General features: G+C 37.3%; 1 protein-coding gene across 1 annotated transcript in view; it reads right to left on the reverse strand.

Moving 5' to 3' along the window:
• Positions 1-25,770, reverse strand: part of prdm6.L (PR domain 6 L homeolog) — an 83,145-nt gene extending 57,375 nt beyond the window's left edge. Inside the window, exons 1-3 of the mRNA XM_041568221.1 lie at positions 25,380-25,770; positions 24,644-25,085; positions 8,791-9,098 (exon numbers count right to left, since the gene is read on the reverse strand). Coding sequence (XP_041424155.1) covers positions 8,791-9,098; positions 24,644-25,076 — 741 coding nt within the window. The 5' untranslated portion in view covers positions 25,077-25,085; positions 25,380-25,770. The remainder of the gene's footprint in view (positions 1-8,790; positions 9,099-24,643; positions 25,086-25,379) is intronic.
• Positions 25,771-26,131: the final 361 nt, after the last annotated feature.

A 26,131-nucleotide genomic window follows, 5' to 3' on the forward strand; every position in this document is an offset into this window, starting at 1 on the left:
TCTATAGGGAAACAAACAAAGCTTCTCAAGGTCAGGGAAGTAAGGTAGGGGCTCCCCCTGCTGTTTGAAAGTATGATAATTTCCCTGCAGAGCAGTTAGTTTCCTATCTGCAGATGTCAGAGCAAGTAAAACAAAGGGGGAATTTCATTGCATACAGTCAGGTTTATTATAAAAACGGTACACATATTTTAATTAAATTATATTGGACATATATTTATTTTTCATTAAAGAAAGTAGAATGGGGTTTTATTTTTTTGCCTTTACATCCCCTTTAAGGAAGAAATGGCATTTTTTTATGGCTGAAATATATTTTTTGTTTTTTTTCTCATTTTAATCATTTATTGACAATTTTATTACTGTCTATGGAAGAATCAATTAAAGAACTATGCACTGGGACTTGAGAGATAGGTTGCCATGGGTGACCAAATGGGTTGCCATGGGCGAACAAACAAAAACTTAATATCATTATGTGCAATGGCAGTTGGTGTGGTGTGAAGGTTGCGCAGTTGGACTATGGAGCAGAGGAAGAGGCTTCTGTCGAGTAATAAATCACTACACTCACAAAATGACTGACAAGTCTAGGTTTGGTAGATACCAGAAGATTTCTGCCAGATTGGGGGTGGGTGACGGTCGGGTCCTGGTCAGCTTTTTTTCCAACCCACACATCACTAGTGTGGCTTATATTTTTCATTGCAGATACACGCCCAGTTATGTATGTAATATTAAACCATGATATAAGATAATTTTGGTATTTTGTCTGATGTTTTTAAAAGTTAAGAAGGCTGATTTACAAACACAGGTACTACTGCAGCTGCAGTTGCCAGTACCAGCCAATCAGGTCTTTGTTGTCATCGTACAAGTTGTACCATAGCAGTCTGTTTAAAACTAATTGTACATTTGTTGCTATTGGGAACTGCACTTGTACAGGTTAGCACCTCTGTTTATAACTCAGTCCCACTGTATTGTGAGGAATTACACTCTTTCAATTGTTTTGATATCCTTGACTTGTATATTAACAATTATTTTCAGCAATATATATGAAATTACTATTAAGGCCTTTCACTTTCTTTTTTATAGTGCTAAGTGAAAAATGATCATTTCATGTTTAACGTAGCTTTATTCAGGAGCGGAATGAAGTTGTATAAGGTAACAAAGTAATTGACAGGAGAGTTTATGGTTTTGTACCACAGTAAATGTGCACATTACAGTTTTGCTGTTGAGATAACAATATTCCATTCTCTGTACACAATACAGGAAATATTATAATGCCATGTCAACCTAACTGGATTGATGTTTCAGTTCTTAGCGCAGAGGAGCAATAAAGGTATTTTGTTCAAAGATATAGTCAGATAATCATTTGTTTTTTGTGACTTTAGTGAAATTTTCTTACAGTGGTTTTACTTCTTCCTACATATGGTATACAGCAATAAAAACATTAGCATAAAAGGAAAATGTAACATCATCCTGCATAAATGTTAATGTGTGTTTGACAGATGAAGCAGCCATTGCATGTTTAAGATGTTATCACTGCATAATCCTACCCCACCTCTTTAACCCTTTAAGTGTCATAGAATGTAGAATCTCTGGCCTACATTTAAAACTGCAATGCCGATTCAATAGGTTCCGTTGCTGGTTAGCTTTTGATCTATGCTGCATGTTTGTTTACATGACAATCTTCACTAAAGACCAAAGTTCTGTTTGCTGACCATAAATGAGTGAAAAAATAATCTCAAAATGTTATATTTATAAAGGGGGATGTTATAGTGTATGCAATATTCAATTTGTGCAATAAGCTGTTTTTTATACCCTACTTTTTGCTTCATTTAACACCATAAATACTCAGAATAGCAGATTGCAGAGATTCTTTGAAAGATCAGTTATAATGATGAAGATATATTAAGGATAGGGCAATAAGATACCCCAAGGGCTAAAATGGTAACAAATATCTTTATCAGGAATTGTAAATGGAATGTTGTAAGTTAGTTAAGTGGTTCCTCTTCTTCAGGCAGATCCCCAAGCACTTTTTTTTTAAAAAAAGATTCCTATTCAACAAAGGAAGTAACAGACGAGCTCTAGATATTTGTGTTGTATATTTTATCACATCTCTCTTGACAGAGAGGAAAGCTCAGCAAAATGGTAATTGCCCTGTTTATGCTCAGGTTCCCACTCAGCACACAGTGATAACACACAAAATACTACAGATAAAGGCATGTACCATTTCCAAAAGGTTTACTTTGAAATACAAGCACAGATTTATTCAGGCAGTCTAGCCAGTTTTGATCTCACAGATTTGACCAGCAATTGAGGGGGGGGGTTACTAGTTCCATGGTTTGGATGGAACACTGGAGGTGACGCTGGTAATAGTTAACAATAATCTTAAATGAATAAACATTTTCAGAAAATAAGAATACAAAAGCCTGTCGGCAAAGCAAAGTCAACACCTTTTATTTGCTATAGAAAAATGTGCATAATAATAATAATCAGTGCAATATACAGGGATGGATTTGATTAGTAAACTGTATCATTAAATTGTATTTACCAATGTCAAAGCAAAGCAAGTGGAAATGTGCTGCAATAATTGTTTAGTGAGGTTGCTTCTGCAATTAGACACTACAAAGCCTGTGATTTTAAGCAATTGATTGGAAGGAATGGTACAGTGTCAGTGCTTTGCTTACTGCTCAATCTCTGAAACCTGACATTTATGGTGCACTGATTGGCCTCTGTCAGTAGCAGCAGTTGTAAATTCCCTTTGAAAAGCTTTGTGTTAACAGCCTTCAGGCAGGCAGCGTGAAGACAACCACAGAATGCCTGACAATTGTTTGACCTGCTGCCCCTATTAAAGTAAGTAAATCAGGATTTCAGCCATTATGCTAGAGACTGAGGCCTACCCAGACTTGACTGAGAGCCAGCCTCTGTCACACATGCTTAATAAAGGCAGAACATACTTAGAAAAAATCAGAGGGGACAGAAAAGCCTGTTGGTTTTATGCAGTACTATCCATACACAAGTGTACTTACTTAACATGAAAGAAAATCACTTATTCTGCAGTTTTACAACTCTCACAAATGGAAGACTGGGGAAACTACTTTCTTGGAGATTGGGAAGAAAAATCAGAATACTGTTAAATGGTTTATTTGAGTTTGTATACTGATGTATTTAGAGGAATAGAAAATAACCTAGCATAATTTAGGGTTTTTTAAGCTTGCCAAGACTAGACGCGGAAATTGTGGCAGTCCCATACTGCACATTGTCAATAGGCCAGGAACCAAGGCATTGGAGCAAATCAATCATAGTCTAGTAGCACGTAAAAGTACATTTAGATTTGGGTTATTTAATAAAATATGCAAAGTTTGCTAAAGTTCTATTCAATTACAGCAACCAATCAGCAGGTATTATTTACTTGTCACCTATTGGCTGCTATGGGTCACTGTGCCTGGGCAAACTTTGTGCCTTTTATTACATAAGGAGTTTACTTTCATTATTTAAAGGACATGTAAAGGCTATTTCATTGGAGGTGCCAATATGTTAGGCACCACCCTGTGAAATAGATTACAAAATATATCAAATTTTCCATTGGGATGGTGCTCCAGTAGAGTAAATCTTTTTTTTGTTTTAATATTTTTTCCACAACTAGTGCAGTTCTCTCCTAACAGGAGCACCAGCCTGGAGAAACAAAACATCCATATATTTCATGGGGGTGCCTAACATTTTGGAGAAGTAATGCTGCTTTAACTTTAAGTAGGGTTGCCACCTTTCCTGGCTCCTTACTCTGGGCAGGCAGTGATCGAGCCGGGAGGGGCAGATGGCTACATCACAGGGAGCAGAGGGGGGTGGCTTGTGATGTCACCAGGTGGGGCTTTGACGTGGCGATTCAATGTAAATCTCAGAGATTCCTGCCCGGTTTTCCTAAACCAGGCAGGCAGTTTTGACCCAGACAGTCCTTCCAAAAACTAGGCTGTCCAGGTCAAAATAAGACAGGTGACAACCCTAACTGAGGCAGGCATAGGTTTAAAAAAGCATGCATGTTAGTTTAAGTACCTTCCTTCTTAGGAACAATTTAAATCTAATCATATAATTATTGAATGGCTATAGGGCTTTTTCACACTCCAAGCCTTTCAGAAGTAACTATGTTACACAATTACTGTATATTGAAACTGGTTGGTTGCTATGGGTAACAGGCTGTGGTGCAATTTAGAACCTATTTTAGAAAATTAGCCCTGCAAGTGGAGTGGCAAAGTTAACTCTTCCGTATGAAATCAAATGCCAACAAAAAATGATAGAGAGATAGAGAGATAGATAGATAGATCGATAGATCGATAGATAGATAGATAGATAGATAGATAGATAGATAGATAGATAGATAGATAGATAGATAAATTTACTAAAGGGCGAAGTGACTAACGCGGGTGAAAATTCATCATTTCGGTACTTCTCTGATTTACTAATGGTCCCTGGTGTAACTTTGCTAGCGAAGGAGATAGACTCTACCGGTACTTCACTCCTTAACGCCCGACGAATTTGCAGTCGTGTCGAATGGACATAACTACACAAATTCACTATGATTTGGATTTTACTGAATGTTACCTCTTGCGTCAGACTTGCCTTCGCCACCTCAGACCAGGCGAAGTGCAATAGAGTAGATAGGAGTTCCTCAAAAAATAGTTGAACATTTTTCTAAGTCCCAAAAAATGCTAGTGTCTTTTCCTTTTTCAGGGTGATAGGCTGAAAAATAGCGTACATTTTTTTGGGGGTAACCGGCTTCCCCCCTACATTTCCTAACATTTGGCACATAAACTATACACTGGGCTCATGTGTAGGGTAATATAACAACTTTATTTTATTTTATTAAGGTTTCCCAGGCTTGTGTAGTGTAATGTATTTGCTGCAACATATACGTCCATTGAACTTTAACTTCCCGCCATATGCAAATTAGGAAACGCTAGCGCAACACTAGTTGTTCAGTAACACTAGTGCAACTTCGCCAGCATTCGGCGCCCTGGACGCAACTTCAGATTTTAGTGAATTGGCGTTGTCCTGGCGAATCTACGCCTGTCGCTGTGAGCGAAGACGTCGATGGGGAATTTTCGAAGGTTAGTGAATTTGCCCCAAAGATGTAGAAAGATGTAGATATATGATAGATACAGTAGTGTAACTAGAGGTAGCTGTGCCCCCCTCCTCCAGACTTGCGAGCCTAGACTCTGGGCACATGCAAGAAAAGTGCAGAAAATGTGGCATGTTATGCAAACTGAAAACTACGCATAGAGTAAGATTTGTCAAAGTAAGAAATAAATTGGCATTTTTCGCATTTTATCACCAGTGATAAAAATCTGAGCTATCAGGAAAAATTCCCATATTTATCATTTTATCATTTATCATTTTCAAGCATTTTGCAGAGTAAAAAGATGAGGAACACATTTTACTGTGTTGCAAGACTTTCCTGTAGAATCGTATTGGTTAGAAATTTCAAACAATATTTTCACCACAATCGATTGATTTTGACTGCTCAAGGCTAGAAAAGACTCTATGAAGGAAAAAACAAATGGATGTGGGGAAATGCTTTGATAAATGAACCAGATCATTAAAATGTTTTCAGTTCTGGAGAAAAGGTGTGAAATTTTTTAGAATGCCGAGAAAAGTTTTCATTAATACTAAAAAAAACAGTTTTCACTAGTGGAAAAAATGCAAAATGCTCCCAGAAAAACAGTTCGACTTTTGATAGATCTGCCCCACAGTTTTGCAATCAGCGTTTAAAGAAAATAATGATGATAAAAAATAATGTAAACGCATTTTTGGAGCTGAAAGTATACAAACTTTCAGTTGGTGTACGTTGTTTTTTCTTCTTAAACTTCCGGATTTTTCCCCACAGAAATGTAAGCTTCTAGTGTACGCATTCCAGAAGTCTAGTCCTATAAAACTGTGATGTTAAGCAGAAGGGGGAAACCATGTGCAACCAGATTAATTTATCTCCTGGGGATAAAGACACATTAATAACTGAGATAATGTTTTCCTACATGTTGGAATTAAATGTGCCTTTTCAATTCTTTATTAGCAAACATATGAGGGGAAAATTATCTCACACTCATCCATAATACCTAATTGCTGAGAAAGTTTCTGCGCTGCATTGAACAAACATTAGATTGTTCCCATAACTTCAAAATGAAAATGACCAGGAATTTTCATAAGACATAAAAGTATTGTTGGCATATATGTCATGTAGAAAGAGTGAATGTTTGCTTAATATGTCTCACACTGTTTTCCCTTGAAACAAATCAAGGTTGCATTGTGCTCCTATGTAGCACATGAAATATTAAATCTGTTAGAAATGGAACATTACCTAATATGAGTAATATTTTTGGCAGCTCCTCTATAGATATCCCAGGGTTCTCTGCTCACACTACGGTTTTTCAATTTTCTCAACATCTTATTTAGCATATTTACAGCACATACCCCTTTTTTTAAATCTGAAACAGACAGGTTCATGTTCATTGACTAACCGTCCAAAATTGTTCCCATGCAGTAACACATAGCAACCAATGAGAAATTAGCTTTGATAAGTGTAGTGGTGTCAACGCAATGATTTAAATGCCAATTGTTTTGGGTTATTGCATATAAGGGCTCATTTAGAAATGGTACAAGTACCAGCGTAAAACATTTCCTACCACCTCCCATCCCTAAGGACATTAAGGGCCACAAACAAGCTTAAAGGGTTTGTTAACCTTTCAGTTAACTTTTACTATGATGTAGAGAGTGATATTCTGAGACAATTTGCAATTATTTTTCATTTTTTATTATTTGTGGTTTTAGAATTATTTCGTTTTTTATTCAGCAGCTCTCCAGATTGCAATTTCAGTAATCTGGTTGCTAGGGTCCAAATTACCCTAGCAACCATGCACTGCTTTGAATAAAAGATTGGAATATGAAGGCCCGAATAGAAATATGAGGGGCCGAATAGAAAGATGAGTCATAAAAAGTACCAATAACAAGTAATTTGTAGCCTTATAAATCATTTGTTTTTTAGATGGGGTCAGTGACCCCCATTTAGACGCTGCAAAGAGTCATAAGAAGAAGGTAAATAATTGGAAAACTATAAAAAAATAAATTATGAAGACCAGCTGTAAAGTTGTTTAGAATTGGCTATTCTATAACACACTGAAAGTTAACTGAAAGATGAACCACCCCATTAAGCACATCAATTACTTAATATTTACTGGTGCTCATTAGTGATGGGCGAATATGCGCCTATTTGGTCCAAATGCATTAAATTTAATGGGTGTCCGAATAATTATTTTTTGATGCGGCGTCACAGCATGTTTCGTGAATTATTTTGCTCGCGGCGAAACGTGGAAATTCATGTCTGGCGAATTTATTTTATGTTTATTTCCCAAACCAGCATGAGATGTCCTAAACCAGTGTTCCAGGTATAACAGAAATAAGCGATGTATTTTAAAAATGGTTGTTCTATTATTGTATCAGGGAAAAAAGATGGTTTGGAATGAAAATACTTTTTGTAACTAAAATGTCCCTTATAAAATTGTGATATTGCACTCACGTATTGACAAGAGAAGTGGAAAGCAATACACTGAGTACTAATATATTGGATAAAGGGATAGATTTCCACTGATTGGTTTCCACAGCTCATTCTTGGCTCAAGGGATTAAAGAAAAAATGTTGTCTCCTGATTTTAGCAAGTTTAATTTCACAATCTGGGATTTGAACTTGGATGTCACTGCCGCTCAATGCACAAAACCACATACCACAATTGATTAAAACAGGGAAAACTAGCCTTTCTATATTTCAGGTTTCAGTGTGTGGCTAGGACTTTGAATAAATTATACGAGTCATAGAAAAAAACAGACTTTAACATTTCCTGATATCCGTGTCTGCAGTTAATTCAGGTTAATTGTAGGTATAAATGATGCAAAAAAAAACAGTAAGTGTTGGCTGTACTTGTCTTGTAATCCATATTCTGCATCTTTTGCATACCTTTTTTCACTGTTCAGATTATTTCTACTCTGTGCCTTTATATTTGAAATTGGAAGAATGTATTTAGCTAAACATAATGACCACTAGCATAAATATTACCCATCCATTTACTGGTATAGTAATGTCTAAGTACTAAAGCACACTTGGTTTCTTCCCTCATATTTTGCTTGCTTGCATTTATGAGCATCTAATTTCTTGTGTTTACCTTTCCCATTTCTAGACAGTTGCAGTTTCTAAATCATTAAAAGGGTATGTACATCCAAACATCTTTTTGAAAGCAGTATTTATTTGTTCCTTTCTATTCCATGCACGTGTGATACAATTGAACTGAACTGTGTGGTACATATTTTTTACCCAGCATATAAAGCATGCACTAACAAGCTATCATTAAGGACCAATTTCTAATTTCAAATAATTTTATATTTCAGCAGCCCTTTTATGTATGTGATTGAAGCACTTTCAGAAACTAAGCATTGCATTTTAAAGAGGCTGATATATAATTGCATTGACATGGCACTAGCAATGTGGTGGTAATAAGGGGTGAGCTTGATTATTCTCTTTAGCAGTCATCATTAAACGGATATAGTCAGATGCATTTATCATTTTCACTGTCAAACAATCAAAGTGTCCTATATCTCTTTAAGAGGCATGTAATAGTAAAACTGAAAATTTGTTTCAGTGCTTTTAACATGCAGATTATCACTAATCAAATGAAAGCCGGGCTGCATGCAATTTACTGCATGTTTGTTTCAGAGTGGATTGTAAATTACAAGCAATATGTCAAGTTTCATAAAAGAAATAACTTACTTCCCAGAGATGCTGTGTGTTTCGTACAGCCCCATTCTGCACTTTTTCTGGAGACACAATGAGTCCCTGGAAAGGTCCAATCCATGTTCCTTGTTGGATTCTCTGAGCTGCACAAATGCCGTATGCCAGACCGGGAACAGTACTGGTACACAGGCACACCTCACGTGGCAGGTCTCGCAACCATTCAGGAATTTCAGGTGGAGGAGCCACTGCTGCAGTGCTGCTGGTGCCTACTAGGCGACGTAGAGAATGTAATGGACCATGCATAGGACATTCTCCATTACGATTATCTGCACACATGTCGCAACCTATAACCCAAGAAAACAAAATAAGTATATATGCAATAGTACAGTCTAAAGCTGTATCAGACTACTTGAAAATTGTAACACATTCATAAGTCCACATTTCCCATCTTAATTTATTCAAAGGGATTTTTTATGGTGTCATTTTTATTCCTATATTACACTGTTATTCATTCCTAATCCAAAAGTGTATTTTTTTTTTTAGTTGTAATTTGGTGTGTAGGCAGCCATCTTAAGTCATTTTGCCTGGTCATATGCTTTCAGAAAGAGACAGTTCCCTTGTATTAGAAAAACATTCTTGTCTTCAACTCCCTGATACTTAAATCTTAAATTCTAGTTGAACAAATGTAAGCAATTTAAATGTGATTCACCAAAAATGTTTGGGCCTTGCTTTACATTTTATTAAACTATTACACTTATACTCTACTCTTAGATCCTATATCTAGAATCCCACCTGTAAAACAACACAGCACTGCTGTTGTAGTTTGCTTGTGAATATTCAAATTATTTTCAAGAATTCTCTAATAAAGTTGAAGAAAATTACTGGACTATAAATTCTTCTAAACTAAGGTAAGCCACTTTTTTCAGGCCTATATTTGTACTTTTGCTGAATGCATTATGTTAGTAGCTCTGTTAGAGGTGACAACAGCGCCGATTCGGACCTAAGCGCCGCCTGAGGCGGCTCCTGCAATGCCGCCCCCCCTCGCCGACTTACTTGTCGGGAGGGGAGGCAGGAACACTAATGCGGAGAGCGCAATTGCGCTCTCTCGCATTAGTAAAGCCGAATTTCCGGTTTAAAAACCGGAAATTCGGCTCTTAAAGGTGCAGAAGCGGCTTTTTGCCGCCCCTGGAAACCGCTTCGGCGTTGCCGCCTGAGGCGAGCGTCTCAGCTCGCCTCATTGGCGGCGCAACCCTGGGTGACAAAGTCTATGCAATAACAGGTACTTAAGGTACATAAGCATACTTGCACTGACTTTCTGTCATTTGGGGAAATAGTTTCAAATCAAATATGCACAAGAGAAAGTCATAAAGATGTGTTTTTTGAAACACTAAACAGAAAGATGAGTGATTAAAATTAAAATGTGTTTTTTAGATAGGGTCTGTGAAAACTGGAAAATGTCAGAAGAAGGCAATTCATTCAAAAACTAAAAAAATAAGGTCAAATGAAATGTTGCTCAGAATTGGCCATTCTATGGGGCAGATTCACTAAAGTGTGAAGTGGCCGTTGCTAGTGACAATTCGCCTGCGATCTCATTTGTAGGGACAGGCTTAGAGGACAGTTCACTAGCTAGCCTTTGTTCACACTGGAGAACTGTCGTAAATCTACAAATTCACTAAAGTTCGAATTTTACTGAACATAACCAATAGAGTTTCTTTTGCCACCTCAGACCAGGCAAACTGCTAAAATAAAGCTACATCTTCCTCAATCCTATGTCAGTTACATCATATCCTGTGTGCCGGAAATGCATTAAAGTTGGAAAAAACGCTGGCCCTTTTTTAAATGGGATTGCCTACAAAAGTCCTATCCTGTGTGCCGGAAATGCATTAAAGTTGGAAAAAACGATGGCCTTTTTTAAATGCGATTGCCTACAAAAGTCCTAACATTTTTTCCCCAGACATTTGAGGGGCATGGCACATTTGTTTTAGAGTGGGCTCATTTGTAGGGCATTAGAGGATCTCTTTTGATTTTATTCAGGTTTCTTGGACATTTAATAAAAAAAGTGTCCACTTAAAGCATTTCTGCAACATTTTTAATAAAGACGTCCATATGACTTTAATGTACCCACCATATTCAAATTGACCTAAGCCTAAAAGGACTAACGAAGTTTTGCTAGGCAGAATCGATCGCTAGTGTAATTTTGCTTTGAAACGCTCACACTGCTAAAGTACCGATAGCAAAATGTTGTCAGTGTTTGGCGCCCAGGACGCAACATTTTAGTGAATCAGTGTAGTGGTAACATATTTGCGCCTGGCAAAGTGGCGCGGAGTGTGGTAAAGCAGTCACTGGTGACAATTCGCCCTTTAGTGAATCTGCCCCCATAACTTACTAAAAGTTAACTTAAAGGTGAGCCACCCCTTTAAATTATTCTATAGATAGACCTAAGACCTAGGTTACATACGAGACAAGTCTATTCCCCTTCAAGCAAGAAAAATACAGTTAAATATTTGTATATTCGTCTAATATATGTTCAGTAGCACATTAATCAAAAACTTGAGTGTCCCTTAAAAGATGACCTTTGAATACAGGTACTGCATTTAAATTCTATTATTTTTCCATGTTTTACATAGATATTTGTGAAATACCAAAAAACCCACACTGTGTTTATGCAAACTAACATCAGCCAGAAGGATCAATTTATCCATAGCACTGTGGTCCCTTGGTCCCCACAAAGAGCAGGTTTGGGGGAACCAAGGAGCTATCACTAATGCAACACAATCACCAATCACAAGACAGTACAAACTTCTGTTTGGGTTAAATCAATTGGAATGACTACATAAAGAAAAGCACAAAAATGAGAGCACTCACCCACTCCATGCCAGTGCATGACCGGACTCTAAAATGTTCCAAAGTTCAGTTACAGGCAGGTCTTATGTGATTAATCAATATTTTAATTGCACCTCCAAGGGGATTATCTATTTGATAACATGTGAATGCAAGGCCCAGTATGTTGGTAAAACTATCCACATGGCTAGTACACGCTTTTTGGAACATATGTCCGCTGTGAAGAGGAAGAATTTTAAGTCAGCAGTGGCAAAGCACATTGTGAAGAAGCATCAAGGAAATGCAGCTGTTAATTTTCAGGTTATAGATAAACCAAGAAGAGATATCAGAGGGGGCAATTATGAGCAAAAACTCTGTAAGTTGGAGGTTTTCTGGATATATCAATTAAAAACTATTGAGAATTATGGGGATGTGAGAATGTGAGATTTCTTGTTTTTGTGATTAATGTCTGCTGTTTTTAAATATGATTAATTCAGTTATGGTAGTATGAAATTGAACTAATATATTTATGGCTTATGATGAGGGGTATTTTAATATTGTGGATTTGAATTATTGGACATTCCATTCAATATGCTTAATCAATGTTTCATATATTTATTGCCCATCTATGAGTTCCCTTATAATCATTATTTATTCTGTATAAGTACTCGATGTTGATTTTCAAGCCTTAACAAACTATGTATAGAATTGAGCTTCTGAGAATATTATTATTTATTTATTTATTTTCTCTAAAGCGCTTTCAATTGCCATATATATATATATATATATATATATATATATATATATATATATATATATATATATATATATATATAGTATATATATGCTTTCTGAATGATTTTAATTGAATGCTTTTAGGGTTAAACGGTTTTAACAGGTGCTGGATGTTTTTCACTATTTGAGGGGTGGAGTGAGAGGCTGTAGCCTATGCTTTTGAGGAAGTGACGTGAGGCCACGAAACGTGTCACGCTTGGGGGTTTTTGATCCACTGTTTGCGGGTATTTTTATATATTTTTATGTAATTCATTTTTCAAAAAACTAAAACTTTTAAGACCCGATACTGCCTGGTGCTCCATGGAAAAGCACACTACTGGAATGACTACATAGCATCAATGTTTTCATGGACTCAAACGGTATCACTATAAACATCAGTTTTAATGCCATTACTCAAATTACATATTTTGTCATGTGCATTCCAAAATGAAGTGCCAGTGACACAGTCCTGTGATAGAATGGACCAAACAGTATGTATCATAATTAAAGTTGTTTCTGAAAGAATGGGATTGAACTGTTTATAACTGCATTTTAGTGACATGGCATGCTAGATTCCTGTAAATAATGAGGTTGAACAGAATTTAATTAGGTTCCTACTGTATAAATTTCTGGTTATTGATGGTTTTCTTGGAGTCATGTCGTCTGGACATATAATGTTACAGAAATCTATCCAGCAACCCTTTACAGTCACTTATTTGACATTTAGGAAGACTCCCATTTTGGCACTTAGGGCCTCTCTCCTCTTGGAATCCCATTTTAGAATAATGTTTTAGGAAATTAATATTGTGGTTAATGTAAAAAACAGGTAGGCTTTCAACTAATAAGATGTTATTGCAGAGCCTCTGTGGAAAATTAAGGTATGCAATCTAAAATCAGTAAAGAGAGATATTCAGATGGGAGTTACACTAAAACAATAGCCTACTACAAAAATAGTAAGATAATAGCATACTACAAAAAAAATCACTTTATGGCAGTGTAAATGTAACCAATAGAGACCCTTGGGTTTTTTCAGGTGATCATTGCTGAACTAGACGTCTAGTATAAAAGTTTTTAATTTTTAATAGGAAATAAGAAATGCACATCTCAATGATGCATGGAATGTCTACTTGATTGAAAATAAATGATTTCCCCATATTTGTTTATTTGTTAACATTAAAGGGCTGTGTTTAGTTTAGAGGGTTTTTTTTACCTCGAATGAACTCGAAAAAAACCTCAAATCATTCAAGTTTTCAGAGAAAAACCCTCTGAAAAAGCTTGAACATCTTCAAATCATTCAAGGGAAATCTGCCATTGACTTCAACAAAACCTTAAAAGGTTTTAGGTGGTGTATTTTTGAATTCAAGCTATTGTGAGTTTTGACCAAAAAATACAACTCGAATTTTCATGGAAAAAACAACTCGAACTTTAACAAATCTGCCCCCTAACATGGTTTTAAGCACAAACAACAATATTCTTATTTGACGACAACAATTCCAATGTTGCCATGAAAAAATAAATGACAAGACAAATATTTGTTAGTATTATGCTGACAGGTGCATAGGCTATTTAAGAGACGCTGGCTTTTTCTTAATCAACCTGTAAACTAGAAGCAACAATCAACACCTCTTCAGTTTAAATTCCACCCATGGCAGCAGCTTCACAAGAAGTAGCATAGGAATGCCAAGCCCTACTAGGTTTACTACTGTGGTTAATACAAATGCCAGCAGCACAGCAACTGTAAGGCCACATGTTTGACCTCTCTGATATATAGCATACTTATGAATAGTTAGGGTAGGATACTGTCAGGTGATGGAAGCATTACTCATCAGCACATAAAGTCATACAAATGAGAATCTATAATGTGTTTTTTTTAATGCTAAGCATATAGATTCCCATCGATAGCAAACATCCACATGTCATTACCATTTTTATTACTACACACTCTTGATTGCTGACTGCTATAGGATCAATACGTATTTATATCACTGTTTGTACAAGTAGTGTCAATATCTTCTCATTTTAGAGATTACAGTTTTGTTGCCCTAACTGAATTGTAACATTTTGTTTTATGTAATTTATACGGTGATAACATTTAATACAGTCGCCAAACATTCTATACGAGTATTATTGCATATTGTTTGCTTAATCATAATGTTAAAGGGTAACTCCACCCATTTATTCTTTTCCTTTATATTTTTATATAATTAGACAAAGGATTCCCAATAGCAGGAAAAAAAATTCTTAATATATACAGTATATGTATATACTTTTGAAGCACAAAACAATAATTTCATCTCATTCTCAAGCAAATATATTTTTTCTGTTCCACCACCCAATGGCCGTTAATATGCCTCTTTGTAGTTACCATACCATCACACTGTGCAAAGAATGTGCTTGTAAAATAGCTGCAATTTTAATTTAACAAATAGCTTCAATTTTATTTAACAAACTGAGACAAATCAGCAATTGCAAAACACACATTTTCAGATGAATTCACTGGTTATTACGCACTTGGAATGTGTATTTATTGTGTGTGACATTTATATGGGTGTAATTGTGTAGTACATCACACATCAGTTTGCAATTGAAGCAAAGAGTAAAAAAAAAACAAGACATGCAAACTTGTTGTGATAACAAGATAAAATAATAGATTTTTACTGACAAAATGCATGGCAAATAAAAACACTTCTGTTCAATCCAGCACAGGTCAATAGTGATCAAATGTCAGTGTCTTTCCCTTGAGGCCTGTTGAGAGGCCTTGGCGAAATCCATTGCTCTTCTCAATGTACTTATTAGTGACAGGTGTCCACATAAGAAAACTGTTATAATTGGGGACTGTTTCACAGCTTGTGTAAAAGGCCATGAATGGAGTGAGCACTGGAGCACTGGAATTGACTGCCTTTTATTTTAGTGTCGATGTGACTAGTTTTGACAGCAGTTGAGAACCTTTGTTACACACAGAAGGGAAGTTTGCAGAGGAAACAATAAACCTGTGAATAAGTCATTGCTTTAGGTTTTGTCATCAGCATCTAACTCAAGGCATCAAGCAGATCATATAGAGCTAAGCTGATTAAACAAAAATGGTAGAATTCTTGACTGGTCTCACTATGTAATAAAAAAGTAGTTGGTCATATATATATATATATATATATATATATATATATATATATATATATATATATATATATATATATAAAGATCTGCAAAAAAAAGTTCACATATGGTGGTTTTAATATAATTCCAATGTCTGACCCTCACACCAACTATCAGCATATGCAGGGTTCTTGAGCAGTACAGTCAGGTAAGGACTACAGTCACAGTGAGATATATTTTAGCTGCCAATTCATTCTTGAAATGCCCAAGAGTGGTTAGCTTTACTCCAAAGAGAATGTCTTATTTAACCTAAATTTTAATCTAAATCTGGTCATTGTATGTCGCTGGACAGTACAGGTAAGAAGGACTGTAATCTCACACGAAGAATGAGAAAAAAGAACTAGATGGAAAATTACAGAGAAAAACACATATTGCTATATTATATCATAAATTGGAAATGGGACAATTCATTTGCAAGTGGCATCACTATACTAAAATAAAATGAGTAAAAGAGGATAGTTTTACTAAGTAAGAGTACAAAAAGATGTTAATATAATATAATATTTGTATTCATTTAAGGTATTCCTATCATTTATGTGCAGTGGCGCATTTATGGAAATGAAAAAAAGTCAATCTTTATGCTAAAAAGTCTGAAAAGCATACTATAATTTGTTAATGTAGGACTACATTCCCCAGATCTCTGGGTGGTGAATAAACTACAAATCCTACAAATTACATATCACGACATACTGTATCAAGAATACTTAACTGAAGAATAGGCATTATGGAGTCATGAATGGTACAAGTGTACAGGTTCATGTTTAGTTTCTGTTAAACAGATATGTATTACAGAATCTGTAATATTATTTGTAATAAAAATCTTCTTTTAGTTTGTAAACTCTAACAAACAGGGCCCTTTTCACCTCCTGTATCGGTCAGTATTCTTTGTAATCTGCATGTTTTGTGTATTCACTCTTGTATTGGACAGCTCTGCAGAACATGTTGACACTTTAGAAATACATGGTAATGACAATAACAATATGTGCATAATTGCAATGAATTATGATTTTATAAGTGAATGTATTTTATTTGCTGAAATAAAAATATGACCTGCCAAAAATCCAAGGATTTATTTCAGGCCATTTCAAAGTATGCTTTTTCAGAAGACAACTGTAAATGTCACATCCTAAGTGTTCAGTACCAAAACAATTTATTTTTATATTCTTTCTTTCTGAAAGATTTTCTACAAGAACTGACATAAAGTTCATACTAGGTTCTACAAAGACATATGTGACCGTAATTATTTTAGGAGATTTGCCCCTGGCTGTTGTCCTTGGGGCCCCTTTTAGTTCAACATGCCGGCTTTAATTTTAGTTTCACATACGTACATTTTCCAAAGTCAATATACCAGCTCTGGAAGCTCTAATCACAATGTACTGATAATAAGCACAGCATCACATAAAGCCAAAACAATCTTGCGCGCTGTACACATAAATATGATTTTAAAATATAAGTATGAATGGATTTGCTTAGCATCCCCATAACTAGCACCTAACAATTTTTATGAACTTTTATTATGGTGTAGACAGCAGAATTCTAAGCATTTTGCAATTGGTCTTCATATTTTGTGGTTTCTCAATTATTTACATTTTTCATTCGGCAACTCGTAGACTTGGAATGTAAACAATCGCGTAGCTAGGAGTTAATTCCCCATGCAGTATTAAAATGGAAATAATATATGGAATAGTACAAATCAGATTGCTTAAAAGTAAGCAGTAAAATGTAAGAATAACAATATAACTGAAGCCTCTATATTTTTTTGGTTGCCGGGGTCAGTGACTCTAACAGCCAAACAGCATTTTTTGCTTTGGACTGTAAAGACCCAGAATAGGAATGCTAACCATACAGAAATAGTAAAGACCAACTGTAATGTTTCTTGAATCGGTCCATCTAAAACATGTTAATGTAAAGGTGAATCTCCCTTTAATAGTTAAATACATTGCAAAGATTAAAATGAAAGACCACAAATCATTATGACTGCTAATTGAAAAATCAAAGATTAGATGCAATCACCTCAAGGAGATATCAACCTTATTCTTCTTTTTACAATCTTTTTGATGTTACTCTGTTATCACAACTGGAAGGGCTACTGAAAGTACTATATTAGCTAATACACCATCATTGTTCTCGTTAAAAAATAACAGATTGCAGCTCAAATTATGTTTCAAGCATATACAGGAGAAAAAATATAAATACTTTTGTCTTAAATTACTTTGATACCAGTGCAGCACATAGGCACAATTAAATTAAATTGAATAATTATTGAACAATCGCTGAAAATGTAAACCGCCGCCAAAAACTCCAGGACTACAAAACAAACCGTCAATACGTACAACACAACAAATTAACTTCTTGGTTGGAGAATATATTCTCTGCTTGCTAATGGTTAATGAAAATATATTTCTTCATCTCCCAGCCGATCTTCAGAAGGCAGTATTGAATAAGGGGGTTTGATAAATATGCATATCAATGAGTCCATTAGTCCTACACCAATTACTTTGGAAAATGTGAGCAGGCTTTATAAATATAATTATAGCTATATAGCTTATAGAAACAAACAAGCATTAATGGGGAAGACAAATGTGAGCACAAGCTCCACAGATACAGGGAACCAAACACAGAACCTGTAACTGTGACTGAAACTTCAACACCGCACTCAATTAATAAGACTAACCCGTGAGCAATATATGACTATACCAGACACATTTCATGCCTAGCCTGTAGCATCTAGCCCCAAACTTCCCAACCTTGGGTTTGTGGTTGATATGGAACATCCACAAAATATTGTTGTATCCTAGGCGAATTTACTGCCATTATCATTGTAAAATCTGATGAAAGTATTACAATAGAGCAGGAGTGCCCATCCTTTACTAATGCAGGGTCTACTTTTAAGTGATGTTGTCCCATTATGATCTACATCCATAATATCACTGTTAGCATTCTGTTCTATGGAAAACATTATTTAGATATTATATTGATTTATAAGTGAATTTATATTACTATATTTAAAAGACAACTATTTCTTATGTAGCCTTAACAGAATAAATATCTGAATCAAGAGAATAAAACAGAAGGGTAATTTAGTCAAGATGTTTGTTGACGGTGTCTTGAGATCTACTGATCACCAACTAAAGCTGGCCATAGATGTAAAGATTTTTAAAAGATCCGAGGGTCATTGTGAGACCACGATTATCTCGAAACGATCGTACGAATTGTCCATCAACTAAAAAGACCACTTCACGCGATATTGCCAGGAAAACAAAGGGTAGCTGCTTGCTTGTCCCTGCAAACATAGATAGATTGCACTAGGACCGATAAAGATTTTTTATCCTGGCCGATCAATTTTCTGACAGATGTCGGCCAAAAAATCGTATGATGTACGTTCCTTCGAATCCCACTAACCGCACGATAAGTTCGAAGGATTGGTCGGACTTCGCTTAAATCAGCCGTTAGGCAAGAGAAATCTTTGCGTCTATGGGGAACTTAAAGGTCTACTGGTAGATTCCAATCTACCTTTCGTACACCCCTGGAATAGAATTTACCACTCAGGCAAAAATAAGGTAAATTGAATTTTACTTAGGGACATATTTATCAGAGAAAACACAAATTCTCAGTAAAATGCTCCATAAATATTATTTTATTGTGGATAGTTTTTTTTTTCCATTTTGATAATGTTTTAATAGGATTTTATATACATAATTTATACATTTAATATAAAGCAGTAACCAGTGAACATTAGCTGGTGGGCTACTTTAGAGTTAAGGGCCATGTATCCAGTAGGATTGTTTAATGTCACTGATCCCTCCATCCTGTGAGAATTGCATGCACTATGTAAGTATCCAGATGAGGTACCACACACAAGTACACAGGTCCCATGTGGATTTAAGGAGCAAGCAGGTTGCACTAATAGCACCAGTTGTATTGCTCATGGCTTTCCATTTTCTACATACAATCTAGTTACAGAAATTTCCCTCATTTACTTTACACCACACCGCTGATTTGAGCGGGAAACGCACGCACACTTGAGTATGTTACGTGCAGGAAGTGCGTCTATGCAAAACCCATATCAGGTATAGGGCGCTATTTGTGGTGAATTTTAACTCCAGTCACACTCTTGTGACCCTCAAAGTACAACAAAGGGGGAGAATGGCAATTACCTTTTGTTCTACGGGGTCGGCCACTTACCTGAGCAGTGACATGATATATAGATGTCGAAAGAAATAAACATAAGTGCGACTGCGCCTTTTCTTGACCAATACACAATGGTATTTGGGGATTTTACTCCCATATTAAACTTGTATTTATAGGGAAATCGTCCAGTCTGTGACTTTTTATCTAATAGACCGTGATACTCTGGCAGTGTTGTTGTACAGCGAGTATGGTCCTCAGCCTAGAGATGGGAATGTGTGTGAGCAGGCGCAGGAGTGTGTTGTGCAGGCGGCAGTACAAAACAGCCGGGAGCCGCCTCACGCAGTTGCAGCAACATTTTACACTGAGAGGAAAACGAATACGACACAGAAGTTGCTGAGAGTTTCTTCCCCCGAATGAAAGCGACGCCGGTGTCCGTAGAAGAAGACGCAAGCGGAATATTGGGCGCACAGAGGCAACCCCTGCCCCACAGAGACCCCCATATACAATGCACAGATGATGAATAGGAGCCAGGAGCTCGGATCGATGCTGCCGCTGTGCTGGATCCACTCTCTCCTACAAAACTATAGGGCAATTAATTGTGGCTTGTCCCCTCATCCTTCATCTGCTTGTGGCACATATCGATGGAGATTACTGCTGATGGACCATTTTATCACCTTAAATAAACAGCCACCACCTTTTCTAACCTCAATCTAATATATGGCTGCATATGCCGTGTCCTAGAGACATGGGGGCTGGGAGAGAGCAGTGGCCATCCCAAACAATAAAAACTACAAACAAAAACACATCTCACTGCAGCCAAGGCTACAGCTGCTGCAGAATCTCTTTTTCAGTCTTTCATGAATTGTTAAAAAAGAGGGATCTGGCCCAAGACTTTTTGCAGCAGCTGAAGTGCACAGGGCTAATGGGCAGGGGGACACAGGGCTAGTGGCCAGTCATTTCTCCAGAGTTGCCACCAGACAGCAGGGAAATGGGGTTTAGCCGCATTTAAGGGGTTCATTTAAAGGAGTTGTTCACCTATGGTGTAGACAGTGGTATTCTGAGATCATTTGCAATTTCTTTAAAAAAAAATGTATTATTGAAGGTTTTTAGCTTTTTATTCAGCAGCTCTTCAATTTGCATCTTAAGCAATCTGGTAACTAGGGTCCCAATTACCCTAGCAACCATGCATTGATTTGACTAAGAGACTGGCATATGAATAGGAGAGGGACTGAATAGAAGGATCAGTACTAAAAAAAAAGTAACAATAACAATACATTTTGTAGCCTTACAGAGAATTTGTTTTTTTTATAGTAGGGTGCCCATTTGAAAGCTGCAAAGAAAAAGGCAAATAACTATAAAACTATAAAAACTAAATAATGAAAACCGATTGAAAAGTTGCTTAGAATTGGCTGTTCTATAACATAATAAAAGTTACCTTAAAGGTGAACCACCCCTTTAACTACATTAAGGCTTCTGCTTAGCAGATCTACATGAGGCTATAACCCATTGACACCAAGGAGAAAAGGGTTAACAGCAAGCACAAGAATCACCTGTGATGAAGAATTTCTCAGATGCTTTCCCAAACATAAACCTACACTAAAATAAAGACAAATAAACCACCAACAAAACGAAGCTCTCTCATTGTTACATTATTTGTATGTCCAAACCCATACTGCTCCTGAGGAAGCTCCCTGTGGGGGATCGAAACTTTGAGGCTAAATAAACCTTTTTTGTTTTTTTTGCAACATAAACCCTGTGAGTGCCGCAAGCTAGCGCTCTCTCTCTCTATAGATAGATATAGATATATATATAGATATATATATATATATATATAGATCCCAAAAGGGACCAAAACGTTGGAGCACTGTGATGTGTGAAAAATAAAATCACTTGACTTAGTAAGGGAAGTGCTGGCCTGGGAATGCTTTATTCCAAATTGTGAGTATAGAGAGAGAGAGAGAGAGAGAGAGAGAGAGAGATATATAGAGAGATATAGAGATATATAGATATATATATATATATTCAACACGAATTACAAGATCCAAATTAGGAACTAATAATAGCAGTAGTGGTAATTAGCCTCTGTGCAATTATAATCGTTATTATTACTACGCTCACATTACTATAAAAACAATAAACTATACTAAATAAAGATTTACAGTAACGATTTAGGGGATGTCGCTCATCGCACACTACAGGTAACTAGTCTTTTGCAACTCCCGGCCTGTCACTGGATAAGGGATGATTAATCCTGGGCCATATGTCTCACCGGTGGGAGCACAGATCCTACTGCCCATGGGACAGCGCTATGATCTGATGAATATTATTTTAATAACATTAAATAAACGTGCCAATTATAGCTGTACGTTTTTACCTTTGCAACTCGACTTTGCCGCTGCAAAACATATTCAGTAAGTATTTCCAAAAAGCGTGAAAATAACACACATAACGGTTGTCAATACACAACGAGTCAATACAACTGGTGTGGTGTGGGGCATTGATCCATATAACATATCCCCGAATAAAATCAAGGGGTCGGCGACAATACAAGATTATTTTTTTAAGCAAGAAATAATATTTAAAAGGAATTTTGACATTAATCATTTGCCTGATGTATGTCATTTCTAATACATTTTTGTTCGCGGAAGGAACTCTGTATTTTATTTTTATAGAGTTTGTATAAATGTAATGCCTTCTTCAGATCTGAGTGACACATGAAACATAATTCTAATTTTAGACTTAGTTCATTCCCCCTTGCCCCAGCTCTTTAATTGTTCCTAAATTACCAAATACTAAAAACTAAATATCTACTTTCATTGTAGATACTATAAACATGTTCAGTCTCTGTGACATTCCGTACTGATGGGAAACGCCGTTAGAAATGACCAAGCAGTTTTTTTTGTAATTAAAACGTAGCAATTATTATCTCTGAAATAGTTATCGTTCCCCATTTAAATGAGTAATTAATACTGAAAATATTTAAACTTTTATGAATTGTGTGTTTCACATAATAGAGGCCAAAAGCACGTAAATTAGTGAACATTGAATAAGCATATGTGACCAAGGTACTTTTTGCGTGTTACATCGAATTATTTCTAAATGCTTTTGATTATAACAAATCTTTGTGCCCTTACAGGTGCTTATTTACTTCGTATGTTGATCATTCAGCGGATGAGAAAACGAAATTTAAAAGCAAGAACATTCGATCTGATTCTGATGGCAGATATTAATTACACAGTGCGGGGTCGTTTAATTATATAGTGTCACGGATTTTAAGATACAGAAAATAGTTGGCAAGTTGAAATGTAAAATATTTCAGAACTATATCTGTCGATAGGAAGTTTTATATTTAACACAAATGTCACCTCTGACAAACTCGCGAAACGAAACGAAAATGGGAAGCCCATGTTGATCTGCAGGGGAAACCATCTGATTAAAAGTTCAACTATTGCAATTGACCAATTATGGAACAATAATAACGAAATTGATACAAAGTAAAGTTTATGTTTTCTTGAGATATATATATACATACTCCAGACACAGAGGAGTTCCACTGCTCCTGGGCCAGTAATGCTCAGATGGACAATAACAATGATGCCATTGAGTTACAATTTGTCTGTAACTGTAACTACAAGTTCGGTTAAACAAATAGCAATTTTGTAGATCTATATTTACTTACAAAACAGTAACATTTTAACGGTAACAAGAATTCGAAATGACATTGACTGCTCCTAAATAAACGTACAGATAAGGATTTTTATTTTGGAAACGAATTGTTTTGCTGGTCCCAAATGTGATCAGCGATTTGTTTAAAACCAAGTGATATCCACTGGGACATGCTGCATATATAAACAATCACACAACGTGTTATCTTTAAACCATACATGTGATAAATGACAGAAATATGCGCTGAAGGTGTGTCCTGCTGTAGGCAGTAAAGGAGTTTAAGGAGTGATGCTGGGAAAGACAGGCTATTGGTGTAAGGTGCAGTAGTCGCTGCTTCTTGAAGCCTCTGTTTTGTTGCCATATTGTACTGGTGTCAGCAGGGCACATATATGACATGAAGTAAGTAAGTAAGCAACTGGCCCTTAGGAAAGACCTAAAGTGAATGTTGATGCCAGATTAGAGCAATAAATTATTTGATTCTTGTGCAATTTTGAGAACTAGTAAAAGCACGGACGATGAATATAAGGGGGGCTGTGCGGCTCTATCCATTTATACATACACATTTATACACACAAGTGTCTGTGCCATTAGCCGACCCCCGGAAAGGAGGATGCGCACCCTCAGGGCAGCGCTATTTCATCTGCTCCCTCAGAAGCGACTGAAGGTGTATCCCAGGTACTAAGGGGTAGTTACAGAAACTGCTGTAGAGGTGTCGCACCAACCCTATACATTGTCTCCTCACTGTGTGTATCTAACTACAAGGACAGTAGATAGCTGGGCACAAGCTGCTGTATATAGGGCTGTGACTTTCAGAAGTGAAGTCTAAGAAAACTGCCCGACATTAGTTGCACAATTTGTGGCACTGACCAGAGTGTGTGAGCGCAGAGCAGCGACATTATAGGAGATTCTATGGCTGGATGACTGAGTGTGGAGAGCAGAGCAATAGCGCATGCATGATGTGAGGCTGTTGCCATGGGATACAGTAAACAGAGCATGCAGTCAGCGAGGCTGTCAGTACAGGGCACATCGGATGGAGCATTTAGACATGGAGCAATAGACAAGTAAGAGTATCAGGAGGAACAGGATGAGGCGGGTACTATGGGGCACAGTGGATGGAACAATGATGGGTCACAGGAATAGTGAATATGTATATGAATTAAGTGAATATGTATATGAATTAAGTGGATATGTATATGAATTCTTTAGGAGTGTTACCATGGGGCACAGGAGATTGACATGCAGTTGGGGATGAATAGCTTATACATGAGAGGCTGTAGTTATTATGGGGCACTGCACTGTGGGTACATAGTGGGACATGGCATTTATGAGAATGTCGGGTACATACGGTTGTTGGGGTCGCTGGTCGGGGTGCTGATCGGAATGATCTCCATGCGTTGCTGCCCATACAGGTAATAGTCCAGTTCCTCCGGGGAGCACTGGAATCTCTCAGGGGTCTCCCCTATGCACTTGGAAATTCCCATCTCACTTCTTTGGGGGGCCACGATCTCAGAGCTTTGTAAGACCCCGAGAACTGCGGGTATGGGGATGACTCCGGCCAGAGAGGAGGGGGTGGAAGAGTTAGAGGAAGAGGCCGAGGAGAGGGATGCCGGGCGCAGGCGGAGAGTCTCTATGGGGGGCTCAGATCGCTCAGGAAGGGCCACATGGCTCACAACTCCAGTCTTGACGTGAGTCTGGGGGAAGAGCTGGTGCCAGTGCTGCAGATACATCGGGTCAACCTTCAGGAACGCGGATCCAGCAGTCTCTCCGGGCTTCAGCATGGCCAGCACCTGGGGACAGACACAGCGCTAATCAGAGCGCTACTTGCACTTAACCTGCGGGGAACCCGCTCTCTATACCGGACTCAATGAGCTCTCCTTGCCCGGGGCCTCCGCTACAGCGCACTGCTAATAACACCATACAACTAGATAGAGATCATTCCCATAGTCTCTCACTGAATACAGTTCTCTGTCCCTGACCTGTCTCAGTGCCTCGCTAGGGTCGGGCCAGACTGTGTGCATGCATCCGTGCCTTCCCCACATATACACAACCCTGGGTACCGGTCGTGTGGGGGTTGCACGTACCTGTCTGTGATCACTCCAGAACGAGTCCCCGAGCGACGAGAACAAGTCCAGATCTGTGCTGGGACCCAGGGGCTGCTGGCCGGGCGGGAGACAAGACGAGTATGAGCGCTGGGCAGCTCGGAGTAGACTGTGGGTCGGGGAGCTCTGCTGTCTGTGGCACACACACTCCTGCTGCACACGTGGGCTGTACCAAACACTACTGCTCCGGGGTGTGTGTCGGGGAGAGGGGGGCTGGGAGGGTTAACCCTTCCTTGGGGCACATCCCTCAGGTAATAGATGCACAGTTCATTCAGTAGACTCCCCATCACCCACCCACCTACAGACCCGCTGGGAAATATAGGAGTGGAGCTGTCCCATTCGCTTGTGAACTGGACATCCTCAGAGCCTGTGTCTTATCACCCATCCATCCATCTATCTATCCATCTATCTATCCATCTATCTATCTACCAATCACCTATATATCTGTCTGTCTATCTATCTATCTATCTATCTATCTATCTACCAATCACCTATATATCTGTCTGTCTATCTATCTATCTATCTATCTATCTATCTATCTATCTATCTATCTATCATCTATCTATTAATCTATTATCTATCCATCCATCTATCTCTTTGTCTATCTATCTATCTATCTATCTATCTATCTATCTATCTATCTATCATCTATCTATCTATCTATCTATCTATCTATCTATCTATCTATCTATCTATCTATCTATTATCTATCCATCCATCTATCTCTTTGTCTA

This window comes from Xenopus laevis, chromosome 1L (genome assembly GCF_017654675.1).
Source record: "Xenopus laevis strain J_2021 chromosome 1L, Xenopus_laevis_v10.1, whole genome shotgun sequence".
Lineage (NCBI taxonomy): Eukaryota > Metazoa > Chordata > Amphibia > Anura > Pipidae > Xenopus > Xenopus laevis.